The sequence below is a fragment of the Hemibagrus wyckioides genome, linkage group LG28, assembly GCF_019097595.1.
Source record: "Hemibagrus wyckioides isolate EC202008001 linkage group LG28, SWU_Hwy_1.0, whole genome shotgun sequence".
In the NCBI taxonomy this organism is placed as follows: domain Eukaryota; kingdom Metazoa; phylum Chordata; class Actinopteri; order Siluriformes; family Bagridae; genus Hemibagrus; species Hemibagrus wyckioides.
Window position 1 is genome coordinate 15085452 of NC_080737.1, and position 13070 is coordinate 15098521.

Here is a 13070-nt window from a genome sequence, read left to right on the forward strand (position 1 = left end):
GAAAGAAGCAGAAATGTGGAATTTTATTACAGAGGCCCCCCCCCCCAAAAAATACAGCTTTGTTTAGCCTATAGAGTAATAATTCCAACTATGAAGCAATGCCCAGACTAAAATTCCTACAAACTTACTTTGATTTCAAAGACAATATACAGATTTTTGTTGTGCTGTATGTATTACAGTATTATGGGAGAAAAGAAGTATTTACACCAGTAATTTACACACACAACCTCTTTAAATTAATAGAAGTAGCCACAAGATTGATCAGAATAAAATATTACAAAGAACAAGTAGTAGAAAAAGCATCCTTCGCCGAACATAATAGAAGCATCGTCCGAGTAAAAAGCGGGTTCGTGTAAACAACCCTGAGAGAAATCCGGAGATCGGTTTCAAGTCTGTTCTCGAGGCTCACGTTAACCCTGAATTATTATTCTACTTAAAATACTAAATACATTCATGAAAAGAGGGCAAGGGAAAGGCCTGGAGTTCAAAACAGTCCGGATTAAAATATCTCAGTAAATGTAGTGTCTAAAGTCAGAAGCTGATAATCTTACTATCTATTAGAAAGAATTATTAATATTACAAGCTCAAGTCTTGACATCATGCTCATTATTGCTTGATGTTTTTCCAGTATTTAAAGGTATATGTAGATTCTGTTGTTTTTCCTGCAAAACCAGGATCTAAGTGATATATCATACGAGCTTGAAGCAAGCACTTCATAGCAAAAAGGAAAGAAACTAAGTGAAACTGAATTTGTTCAGATTCTGTGCTGTTGAAATTGTATAGTGCACATCACAGTCTGATTTTGCTCACCGCTTGCTCTACACTATAAACTACACTTATATTGCCAAAAGTTTTGGGACACCCCTCCAAATCATTTAATTCGGGGGTTGGGCTTGGCCCCTTCGTTCCAGTGAAAGGACATTTTGGACAAGGACTTGACTGGCCTGCACAGATGCCTGACCTCAACCTGATAGAAAACCTTTGGGATTAGAGCAGAGACTGCGAGCCAGGCCAAAAAACTGGGACGTTTGCCTTTAAATGCACATGAATTTAATATGGGGTTGTCCCGCCCTTTGCAGCTATAACAGCTTCAACTCTTCCGGGAAGGTTTTCCACAAGGTGTCTTTATGGAAATTTTTGACCATTCCTCTATAAGTGCATTTGTGAGGTCAGGCACTGGTGTTGGATGAGAAGGTGTGGTCTCGCAGTCTCCGCTCTAATTCATCCCATAGGTGTTCAGTGGGGTTGAGGTCAGGACTCTGTTAAGTTCCTCCACACCAAACTCACTCATCCAGGTCTTTATGGACCTTGCTTTGTGCACTGGTGTGCAGTCATGTTGGAACAGGAAGGGGTCATCCCCAAACTGTTCCCACAAAGGTTGGAGCATGAAATTGCCCAAAATGTCTTGGTATGCTGAAGCATTAAGAGTTCCTTTCACTGGAACTAAGACCTGAATTTAATGATGAGGAGGGGTGTCCCAAAACCATTATAGTGTATATCATTTATACAGCATATTGGGAAAATCTGTAAATCCCAAAGTGCAACGTTGAGGGTCTTGCATACCCCCTAAAGGTGCCTCACTGCAGTGCACACATCTCCGTACTGTACTGGTCTCTATGCTCTCCTGATCGCTGTCCGTGTGCTTCGCCTTCAGCTTCTCCGTTCTCCTGTTCTTCTGGCGGAAAAATACTCTGTCTGATTTCCATTAATAATTCCCTGCCATCGCTGGGAGGAAGGTTCTCCAAATAGTACTGCGGGGCTAATTCCACCAGCCTGTAAGGGAACAGATACAGACACATTTAAAACATCTTGACTTGTATGTTTTACAGTAGGGAAAATGTTAAAAGGGGTTCTCCAGGACCAGGATTGGGAATCTGTGCAATGCTATAATAAAGCAGGTTACTCACATGTGTGGATGAACTTGAGTGACGGTGCGGATGCAGTTGTCGTGCGAGATCGTGAAGTCGTGATAGAGGACCCAGCTGGGAGGATTGGGACGCGGCCGACGGCTCAGGTACGAAGAGAAGGGGTGCAGGTGAGCCACATGTCGGTGTGTCAGCAGTAAATAATTCCCTGCACCATCTACATCATGAGCAACCTGAGGAAGAAGCACGGGAAGGAAATGCAATGCTTCGTTACTAATGGATATACTGTAATAGCAACATTTAATGTGCTTAATGCTACCTTAAGGAAGAACCCGGAGATGAGAGCCCGCTTTATATTGGTCGTATTGTCTTGGCAGCCGAAGGCAGGCGGCGAAACGGGCAACTCGATTCGCTGCATCACCTCGAGCAGCTCCGCCCTTATAGCCACAGCCAATCGCAATGCAGAGGCGTTCAGGAAGTTAGTATTGCACCAGGCTTCGTCCTCATTGTCTATTACAAGACACAAAAAAACAAGCTGTTTACGCTTGCCTTACGACTTATGCGTATGCTAAATTTTCTTTAATTTCGTTCTACAGGACATACGACTCGCCTCAGAAGTAGCAACGTGTATAGTCATTGTATTTACCAAGACACTATATTTGTATGTTGATTTATCTAAAGCAAATACGTGTATGTCCAGCTTAACCCATTTAAAGCTACTTAGATAGTTAACTCTGGGTCATTCTAAAGGCTCAGGTAATCCTGGGTTATCTTGTTTCACACTGCTCATACTTCACCTGGGGTTAACAATTAATCCTGGGGTTTCTGATGTTTCACACTGTATATTCCTAAACCCTGGGTTACTTGCATATTTTTTTTAAGTGTTAACAAGCATGAAAGGTTTAAATAACTATTTATCTCTTATCTAATCTTAATTGCAATTTTCTCTTCGGAAAAGAGAAAACCGTACCTCTACCCGGGGTTAAAAGCACGGTTTACAGCGACAATAACCTGGGGTTAAGTGCAGTGTTCATGCTGTGAGCAGCCATGGTTTATTTGACTTGCTGAGATTGAAGAGACTATCCTCAGTTCCCGAAAAGGAATTACGTAAGGAGTTTTATTTGCTTTTCAGTCAGAAATCAGACATGACCAGATAAACGACCTTTAATCGAATGCAGCATTACAACCAGCTTTAAGCTACTGCTGTGGTTTAAAGCACATGACTCAAAACACTAAAGAAACACACACTACTTGGAATTCCTGTTCGGAAAGTGAAGGTGGTGTCCTCAACTCCTCCATCAACATGGCTGCTCACAGCATAAAATACATTTTATTCTTTTTTTTTTTTTTTAAATATTTGAATAAAATTATAGTAGTATTTGCTTCGGATCCGTTTAGATACAGCTGTATTCTATACTTCTATATATAAATACAGTGAAGTTGAATACGTTACAATATCAGTAACATCAGCCAGCTAGTTCTTCTGGAGCTCGGGCACATCAAACCTTTATAGAGGTGGAGCCTTCGGAGGTTGGAAAAATGACAAAATGCCAAGCTCTAGCATCCGAGTAAAGTTAAATTTATCCTAAGTAACATCATCTTGCATCATGTATGTGTTTAGCTGGTAGTAAAGTCAGCTTGGTTGGCCATAAACAGCTCTGAAATTTAGCATTTACTGAAGACCTGCTGATGTTTTGCCATGACTCACGCTGTAGGTAGGCATTGTAGATGTTAATGAGGGTCAGATGGTCTCCTTCTGGGTGCAAAAGGGGGCGTCTATGAGTTAATGCTGCCTCTTCTTTATTGGGTGGAGGAATCGCAAAGCACGAAGGAGCTGTGAAAAAACAAACGAGAAACGTTTATTTACTTCAGTAGTATCCACGAAACAATACAACAAAGTCTGGAAGAAATTAAAAGTGAGTTCTGAATGTTATTACACGTGATCTGAAGATATGGTTTAACATCGTTGCAAGATACACCGACCAGGCATAACATTATGATCACCTGCCTAATATTGGTGTTGGTCCTCCTTTTGCTGCCAAAACAGCCCTGACCCGTCATGCACTGTGTATTGCTTTCTGTCAGAACCAACATTAACTTCTTCACTACTGTTCCTTCCTTGGACCACTTTTGATAGATACTGACCACTGCAGAAAGGGAATACCCCACAAGAGCTGCAGTTTTGGAGATGCTCTGATCCAGTGGTCTAGCCATCACAATTTGGTCCTTTGTCAAACTCGCTCAAATCCTTACTCTTGTCCATTTTTCCTGCTTCTAACACATCAACTTTCAGAACAAAATGTTGACTTGCTGCCTAATATATCCCACCCACTAACAGGTGCCATGATGAGGAGATTATCAGTGTTATTCACTTCACCTCTCACTGCTCATAATGTTATGCCTGATCGGTGTATATAATGTTCAGGGTTTTTTTTTTTTTTTTTTACTTTTTGTGTATATAATATTTGAGTATATACAGAAAATGCATGCATGTATTCAGGTAGACCTGCTCCTCACCGGTAAGCATTGCAGCGATGGTCAGAATTTCACTGACGCAGTCAAACTCGCAGGCTGCGATAAGGGCTCTGGCCAGCGGCGGCTCCAGAGGGAGCTCAGACATGATGATTCCCACCTCCGACAGGTTGCCGTCATCATCCAGAGCAGCCAGGTAATCCAAGTCCTCGAGAGCCTGCATCAACGCTTCGGGTGCTTCAGAGACAAACAAATCATAAGTACTATTCATATTATAGTTATTTTTTCTCTACAATCAACTACACTGAAATATTAGCAAAAAATATCATGATGGTAGTCAAAGTAACACATCCATGAGTCCCAGGGCCAAATGCCAACGGTCCAGTCTCACTAATAAATACTCTCTTCACACTTCTGGGCTCTACCACCATAAATAACACTTTTTTTCAAAATAATATCACTAGATATACAAAATATATAGATTTTCCGCCACATAGAAACCAGAATGTATAACAAGCTTTATTACTTATTAGATCTACTGGATATAAGTGTCAGGAACAGCTGGACAGTTCCCTGCCAGGCCCAGAGAGGGCGCTGGCAGGTGAACCTTGGAAGCCTGCTTCTTTGTGTGTCTTTTGTTACGCCCTTCCTATTGTTCCTATCCTGATTGTGTCACCTGTATCCCATTAGCCCTAATGTCTACCCCTATAAATAGGGATCCTTGTGTTTGTGTCCTTGTCCATGATTGTTATCTGTACCGTGGTTTCTGTTGGGGTTTTGTTTGCTAGGTTCCATGTCCAAGCTAAGGTCTAGGTTTTGTTTTGTTTAGTTAACCACGCCATGTCTAGTGTTACGTTTGTTTCCCTATGTCGCGTCTTAAATGTAATAATAAAAGCAGTGCTTCGCTGAATCCTGCGCATGGGTCTCATTACACCGTGTGCTGGCGTGCGCACACACACCACGGGCGTCTGGGGTCGAGCCCCGCATAGGGTGGGGGTCCCAGACGTTACAATAAGACAGATTAAAACAGTGTAGTGGTCAGACCTGGCCGATCCAGGAACTTGCACTGGCCCATATCAGCGATGTCCAGTCTTTTAAGAAACAAGACCAGGTGGCTGAGGTTCGCCTCGGCTACTCCAGGACACCGAGCTTCAGGCATTCCCTCCTCGTACAGGGATTGGGGGTATAGACGAAAACACACTCCTAAAACAAGAGAGTAAAGTGCACTTAGCGCTGTGGTTCTCACACCTCGGTCTTTCTCACAACTTCCTTTCCCTCCCGATACATTACACTACTATGCAAACACTGCGAATATTTTTTGCTGAGGTCTGTGCAACTTCAGTTAGACCAGCAACAACCTCTAGAGTTAAGATTTATTTGATTTGCAATTTTACTGCATGCTAGGCCTCGATCTAGCATTTAGGCAAGGCAATAAAGCGTAGAAGTTAATCATTAGTAGTATTCTGGCTGTAGTATTTCGCCTCACCCGGCAGCGAGCTGTTCACTTTCTGAGAGCGGGCGTCTGCCTGGTGCTTGCTGATTGGCCGCTGAACCTGGGAGTCGGCCCGAATCTGTGGATTGTATACCTGCATTTGAAACAAGGGCAAGTTCATAACAAAATTAGAACCAAAATTGATTTTCTTAGTGTCATGGATTTATTCATATTCACTACTGACACACTATATTGCCAAAAGTTTTTGGACACCTCTCAACTCATTGAATTCAGGTGTTGTTTTTCAAGGGTTGGGCTCGGCCCCTTAGTTCCAGTGAAAGGAACTCTTAATGCTTCAGCACACAAAGACATTTTGGACAATTTCATGCTTTGTGGGAACAGTTTGGGGATGACCCCTTCCTGTTCCAACATGACTGCAAACCAGTGCACAAAGCAAGGTCCATAAAGACATGGATGAGTGAGTTTCGTGTGGAGGAACCTGACTGGCCTGAACAGAGTCCTGACCTCAACCTGATAGAACACCTTTGGGATGAATTATAGTGGAGACTGTGAGCCAGGCCTTCTCGTCCAACATCAGTGCCTGACCTCACAAATGCGCTTCTAGAGGAATGGTCAAAAATTCCATAAACACAGAAGAGTTGAAGCTGTTATAGCTGCAAAGGGTGGGCCAACTAAATATGTGCATGTAAAGGCAGACATCCCAAAACCTTTGGCAATATAGTGTTTAAGGGGGAGGTCCTTTTTATTAAATAAACAATATAAGAATAATCTTTGTTAAAGAAAAGGGAAAATAAGCAAGGGAAAATAATAAAGAAAAAAAATAAAATCTGTGTCCTACGTTTCTACTAGTAAGTTGAAAATTTCAATCAATATATGAATTTATTTTAATTATATTATTATTTTATAAATCAAGCATGCTCTCAGGAAGGGTGCCAATGGTTCTGACTGTATACCATGTCTGCTTTCTGTTCTCTTATGAAAACGTTACAGTTTACTACACTTGAATAGAAAATGTAAGAATCTAGCGACATGGTTTTTAACTCCTTTATCCGTCACATATTTTTTACCTTTGACTTCCTATTCGTAAAAACTTACAGTTTTCAGTTCAAGTCCTGTATCGATGACGTAACGAATGTTGGGCAAAGAGAACGAGGCTTCTCCCAGAGCGTCTGAAAGGAGGACCCTGCGTCTTATACATGGTCCGGATTTCTCCTCTTCTTTTGTTTCAGCTTGGCCGTCGTCTCCGTCTGGAGTGTAAACGTGCTGAGCGGCTGCACCGAGGCCCGTGTGGAGCGGCACGACCCGCAGCGCTCCCAGCTGTGGGCTCAGAGCTACACACTCCTTCTCCAGCAGAGCCGCACAATCACCGATTTCCTGCGGATAGAAGAATAAAAAGAAGAAATAAATGTATTATGTCAGCAGATAATGTGGTAGCTTAGTGCTTTAGCTGGACTACTGAAAAATAATAATGGTCTTGTGAAACCTATTACATTATTCTCCATCACCAGAAGGCTATTAAACCCAATTCAGAATAATCTCAATTTCCTCAAAATTCTGGTTTACACACAATTCCTCAAAAATCTTTGTCCTGATCACTGAATGATCTTATTCCTCATCAGAAGTGTAACCGTGAGTATTTGCTTATACAGTTATACTGCATATTTACAGCATATGCATGTTCTCTAACAAAAACATGCATGGGTAAGTCCGCATCATGTAAGGCAGACAAACGACAACAGATTGAATGGCTTTGTGTATATACAGCAACTCATTGTTGGAATAGCTTGGATAAGGAAATGCGCCGTGCTGTGAAAATATTGACAAAGGGAGCAGTCGTGGGTGTGTCTGTGTCTGTGTGTGTGTGACAGTCACATGCGCTGGTGCTGTAATGATGTCTTAAGCATGTGGTACAGATATGACTCTGATAAAAACGGATCTTTTAGAGACTCAACCAAGCTTTTCCATTCGAGTAAGCGATCTTGGTGTCCGACACCTGATCCATACGGCAGATACCATCGTGGGGAAAGAGAAAGGGTGTATACAGCTGTAGGAGAGATAGATGTGTAAACTGCAATAAATAAGTAATAACAAGAAAGCCTGAGTGAAGGAATTGACCCAAAAATGTCATACGGTCACGTGAGCCAACAAGGACGTAACAGAAATATGCATAAATAAACTTAGAGACTTCGGTTATAGCATTGTGGGAATTATGAATACAATCCTGGGCTAGTTATTAAATTCCCCAAACATTTATTTGCCTTTTGTCAAAGCAGACAATGAGGGTACGGGTGTAAAATGTAATCCAAGCACATATAACTCAGATACATTTCAGAGCGGAGATAAAGGGCAGAGAAGAGTTCTTTTACTCGCAATGACACACTTGCAGCTCTGGCCCCTGCTTCCTGAAAGCACTGTAATGTTGAGATCGCCTCAACCTTAACTGGGAGAGAGAGACCCGATCTCCTGGGATTTTCACACAGAACAACCTCAGGGATACAAAATGGGGCGAAAGATAAACAACATTCGGTGAGCGGTAGATCTGTGGGTGTAGAAGAGAGAAGTTCGAGCTCACAGGAAATATGTGTGATCAAACAACCACTCTGTACAGCCGTGGTGAGCAGAAAAGCATATCAGGACACACGATACACTGGACCTTGTGGTGGATGGACTGTGACAGCAGAATGGTTTCACTCGTGTCATACAAAAACAGGAATCTTAGCATGTTTTTGCTTAGACGGTTTGTTTGCTTAGAGCGTTTGTTTGCTTTGAGCATTTGCTTAGAATCTGCTGCCTTTGGTTCATTTCATTTAGATATATGTGAACACAGCAATTGTGCACAGATCCGAGCAACAAAACAACTGGTCTTGGACCACCTGAATAGGTGTTTTGCCATAACATTGTCCTGATGCATCACTGATTCCTGCTCACACTGATCAATTACAGTAACTACAGCTAGAAAGAAAACCACAATAAGCTTGGAGAGCTTCTGTATATCCATTTTGATGGATGATTGCTACGACTGGAACCCTGGAACATATACAGGTGCATTCGAAACAATTAAACTTGCATCAAGATCAAGGTTGATTGGTAATTCTAAATTGCCCATAGGAGTGAGTGTGTGGTTGTCTGTCTATATGTGGCCCTGTGATGGACTGGCGACCTGTCCAGGGTGTACCCCTGCCTTTTGCCCAATTTGCACGAGGATAGACTCCAGCAGATCCCCGTGACCCTAATTAGGAATAAAGCGGGTATAGAAAATGGATGGATGAAATGTTGCCTTATGAAAGCAAACCAAGTCCCTAGTTTTGGAACAAAACACAGATCTGAAAATGCCCTAAAGCATACAGGTACAGGCTTGACAACACTGGACAGGTGAAGGCAGAAGAAAAAGGCAAGTTTCCTAAAAAGGTGGTTATTACCTGTGCACTGGGCAGGAACACTAGTATATCTCCTTCTTCTCCTCGCCGGTGCAGATCCAGCACCATGTGGCATGCGGCTGTGGCCGGGTCTCTGCCAGCTGTTGGATCTCTGTACAGCGTTTCTGCAACAGTCCGGTCCGGGGCAGGGGGGACTTTGAGGTGAGGCACTTCTTCACCCAGGAAATCCGTGATGGTACCGGCCACAGGGGGCGTAGCGAGCACCACCACGCGAAGCTCTGTACGCTGCCGGCACACGTCACGCAGCAGGCCCAGGAGCACGTCACTGGCTACGGTGCGCTCCTGCGCCTCGTCCACCACCAGCACGCCGTAGCGCCGCAGCAGCGGGTCTGACATCATCTCTTCCAGCAGTAGTGCATCTGTGACAAAACTGGGGCACGGAAGAAGGTACAAAAAAATCTGTGTCAAAGCTTCAGTTGCTGTTTAACTGCTCTAAATGGTTCTCATAAAATAGAATTAAACAAATGTGCACAAGCAGATCACGAGCGTAAGTGATGGAATTTAATACACAGCAACTGGGTAGTTACTGATTATTTAAATACAGATACACCCACAATTTACCAAATATGGTATGTGCATAGTGTGTATGTATGGATATATGAGAAAGAGAGAGAGCGAGAATGATATGGTAAGGGTCTTAGATTACCGTAGTAAAGTGTCTGGTGTGCAGCCGTCATCATGAGGGACCCTGTAACCAACTTCGAGGCCCAGACTCAGATCCATTTCATCAGCTACACGAATGGCTAAGCTGCATGCTGCTGCTGAGTACGGCTGACAGCAGCAAACTAGACCCTGAGTAAACTGCAGAGAGAGCGCGTAGTCCACACACCACTGAGGCACCTACACACACACACACAACCAAAGCCACTGGTTAGTGCACTTATGAATGATAATGCACTTAGTGGATTTTGTTAGAGCTCCTTACTTGTGTGCTCTTGCCCATGCCAGCCTCTCCACTCAGCACCACCATGCTATGAGTCTCCAGCAGCTCCAGAAAGTTGTACTTCAGTCCCCAGATGGGCAGAGTCCGCCGTTCCTCCAGTAGGGAGTAGTAACGCGATGAGTAAGGTAATCCATCATAAGGGTTTACTTCCAGGTCACCCAGCTCACCGTCTTCATCCTCTTTCCCATCCTCCAGCTCCCCAGACAGCAGTGAGGACACTGAGAGGTTGTCGGGCGCTGGGGCGGCTGCGGTGGACGCCATTGCAACAGGAAAAGAAAAAAAACGGTCGAAGATTGACACCTGAGGAACTCAGGAAGTTGGGATTACCTGTAGAGAGGAAGAAAGGATTTCTAATAATACAGTTTTATCAAACATTTCTTTTTCACTCAGCTTCAAAATGCTCTGATTTCCTGACAGCATTAACAACTGCAACACAACTTTAATATATGTCCATTGTTACAAGTCATCCTTCTGTTAGTAGCATACACCATACGGAATACAACAATTATTCAGGCTTCTCTGTCTAAATGAGTTACAGGTATTGTATTTGATCAAATAGGGATTTTCAAAACGGGTAAAAAAAAAAAATATATATATATATATATATATATATTGACTAGAACTATTTGGATGAGATATTTAGACATTTATCTTTCTCCCATTCGTCTTTGGTATGCACGGTCAGGATTGTTATAGGTCTGGAGCCTAACCCAGGAATACACACCTTGGATAGGATACCAGTCCACCACACCCACCCACACACACACACACACACACACACACAGACACACACACAGACACACACACAGACACACACACAGACACACACACAGACACACACACAGACACACACACAGACACACACACACACACACACCTAGAGCCAACTGAGAGACAACCATTCATTCACTGTCATGATTTAGGGGCGTGAGAGGAAACATTTTCCAGCAACAGAATTACATTTCAGCTGAAATAAAGAAGAATTCTTGAATGTGAAAAATACGCTCTTCTATTACACCGTGTGACACGCTGTTAGTAGTGTGCGTGCGTGTATGTGTATGTGTGTGAACCTGTCTGCTGAAGCTGTCTTCAACAGTTGTGCCTCTTTGCTATGCTGCACATTTTAGGAATGCCAGCATATGCCTTGTGGCTACGTGCACAAGTGTATTTCAGTCAGTCCTACTCTCCCTACTCCAGGTTTTGCATGCGCATACAAATACGACAAGACACGCACTTCTTAAGACAGAGGACGAGATACAATATCATCACATCCCACCTTAAATGTCATTCGGGTCTATTATTCACCCGAAAGGCATATTCACTGATCTGACTACTGACTTGGCAGAATATAATCTAAAACTAAACTATCATCCGAGATGTGGGACGAATATGAGGCGAAAGAGGATGCGTGATCCCAGAAAAAAAAGAAATGGTGCAAATCTTTGCAAAAATAAAGTGAATTCGGGATTTCTAGGTTGGCAAAATGACATGAGGAAGTCACTATGCAAAACATTTACTTCATGACCCAAATAGGCACAGACTCCTGGGACAGGTCAAGTTAATAGCAGGCGCTAAAATAGGATCTAATACACTGCACTTATTAACATCTCATCTTAGAAGCAATGTATATCCATCACTAATGACAAATATATTTCAATAAGCAAAAGATTTCAGCTGAAATGATCACATGACGCCCGTTCAGCTGGTAGTAAACACCCAGTAACGTGAAATAACACGACAGACGTTAGAATTAATATTTTTGTTGTATCTTATAAGCTTGGGAATGTTTTATATCGTGATATATTTATATAAAAATCCCTCATAGAGATAATACTAGTGCGGGTTCAGTGCTGACCAAAGCAACAGCCTACGTGTCACGAGCAGCGACGGAAAAGCACAATGACACTCTTTATTTAAAGCATGTTTTAAAAATTTAGAAAGAATTAAATATCATAAATCATGTCACTTTACCTGAAACACATTTCTGAAACCCAGAAGAACATTTAAATCCCGTCTACTGCCCTCCTGCCTGCCTGCCCTCCTGCCTGCCTGGGCGGCTGTGTTGTTATTGCTCTGTCATTATCGGTGTTACACTACAGCGCGAATACACTGCGTTACAAACACTTTTAACAGCTGTAAATATATACACGTTTATACATGAACGATAATAATATCCCAAAGCTGTGAAAGTGTGTTATCTGTTATCTAATGCGTGTTGACGTTTGCTCATCTAGCCGCCCTGCGTTACAGAAACACCGCCATCTTTGCTTCCGCTCACCGTGAACAGGTGGAGGCGGGGCTTTGTCTCGAGGGGCGGGGCTTGTGTTTTATTCTAGTAGTTGACATTTAATGTTTACATTCTGTTTAGTTTATATAACATATAATATACAATGAGACACACATATAGTATCACTATATACACTATACTGCTAAAGGTTTTGGGACAAATCATTGAATTCAGGTGTTGGGCTCGGCTCCTTAGTTCCAGTGAAAGGAACTCTTAATGTTTCAGCTTCATACCAAGACATTTTGGACAATTTCATGCTCCCAACTTTGTGGGAACAGTTTGGGGATGACCCCCTTCCTGTTCCAACATGACTGGACACCAGTGCACAAAGCAAGGTCCATAAAGACATGGATGAGGGAGTTTGGTGTGGAGGAACTTGACTGGCCTGACCTCAACCTTTGGGATGAATTACAGAGGAGACTGCGAGCCAGGTCAGTACTGGGACGCCTGCCCTTTACATGCACATGAATTTAATATGGAGTTGGCTCGCCCTTTCCCTCTTCTTTCCACAAGGTTTAGGAGTGTGTTTATGGGAATGTTTGGCCATTCCACTAGAAGTGCATTTGTGAGGTCAGGCACTGATGTTGGACGAGAAGGTCTGGCTCACAGTCTG

At 42.8% G+C, this 13070-nt stretch overlaps 1 protein-coding gene across 1 annotated transcript; it reads right to left on the reverse strand.

The window, feature by feature from the left end:
* Nucleotides 1-21: 21 nt before the first annotated feature.
* dqx1 (DEAQ box RNA-dependent ATPase 1) lies at nt 22-12452 on the reverse strand. The gene is made up of 12 exons (XM_058382727.1): nt 12142-12452; nt 10153-10497; nt 9874-10067; nt 9210-9597; nt 6886-7164; nt 5824-5923; nt 5382-5540; nt 4383-4574; nt 3574-3699; nt 2185-2375; nt 1908-2098; nt 22-1773 (listed from the first exon to the last, which is right to left on the reverse strand). The coding sequence occupies exons 2-12, from the start codon at nt 10429-10431 to the stop codon at nt 1578-1580; spliced, it is 2295 nt and encodes a 764-aa protein (XP_058238710.1). The 5' UTR covers nt 10432-10497; nt 12142-12452; the 3' UTR covers nt 22-1577.
* Nucleotides 12453-13070: the final 618 nt, after the last annotated feature.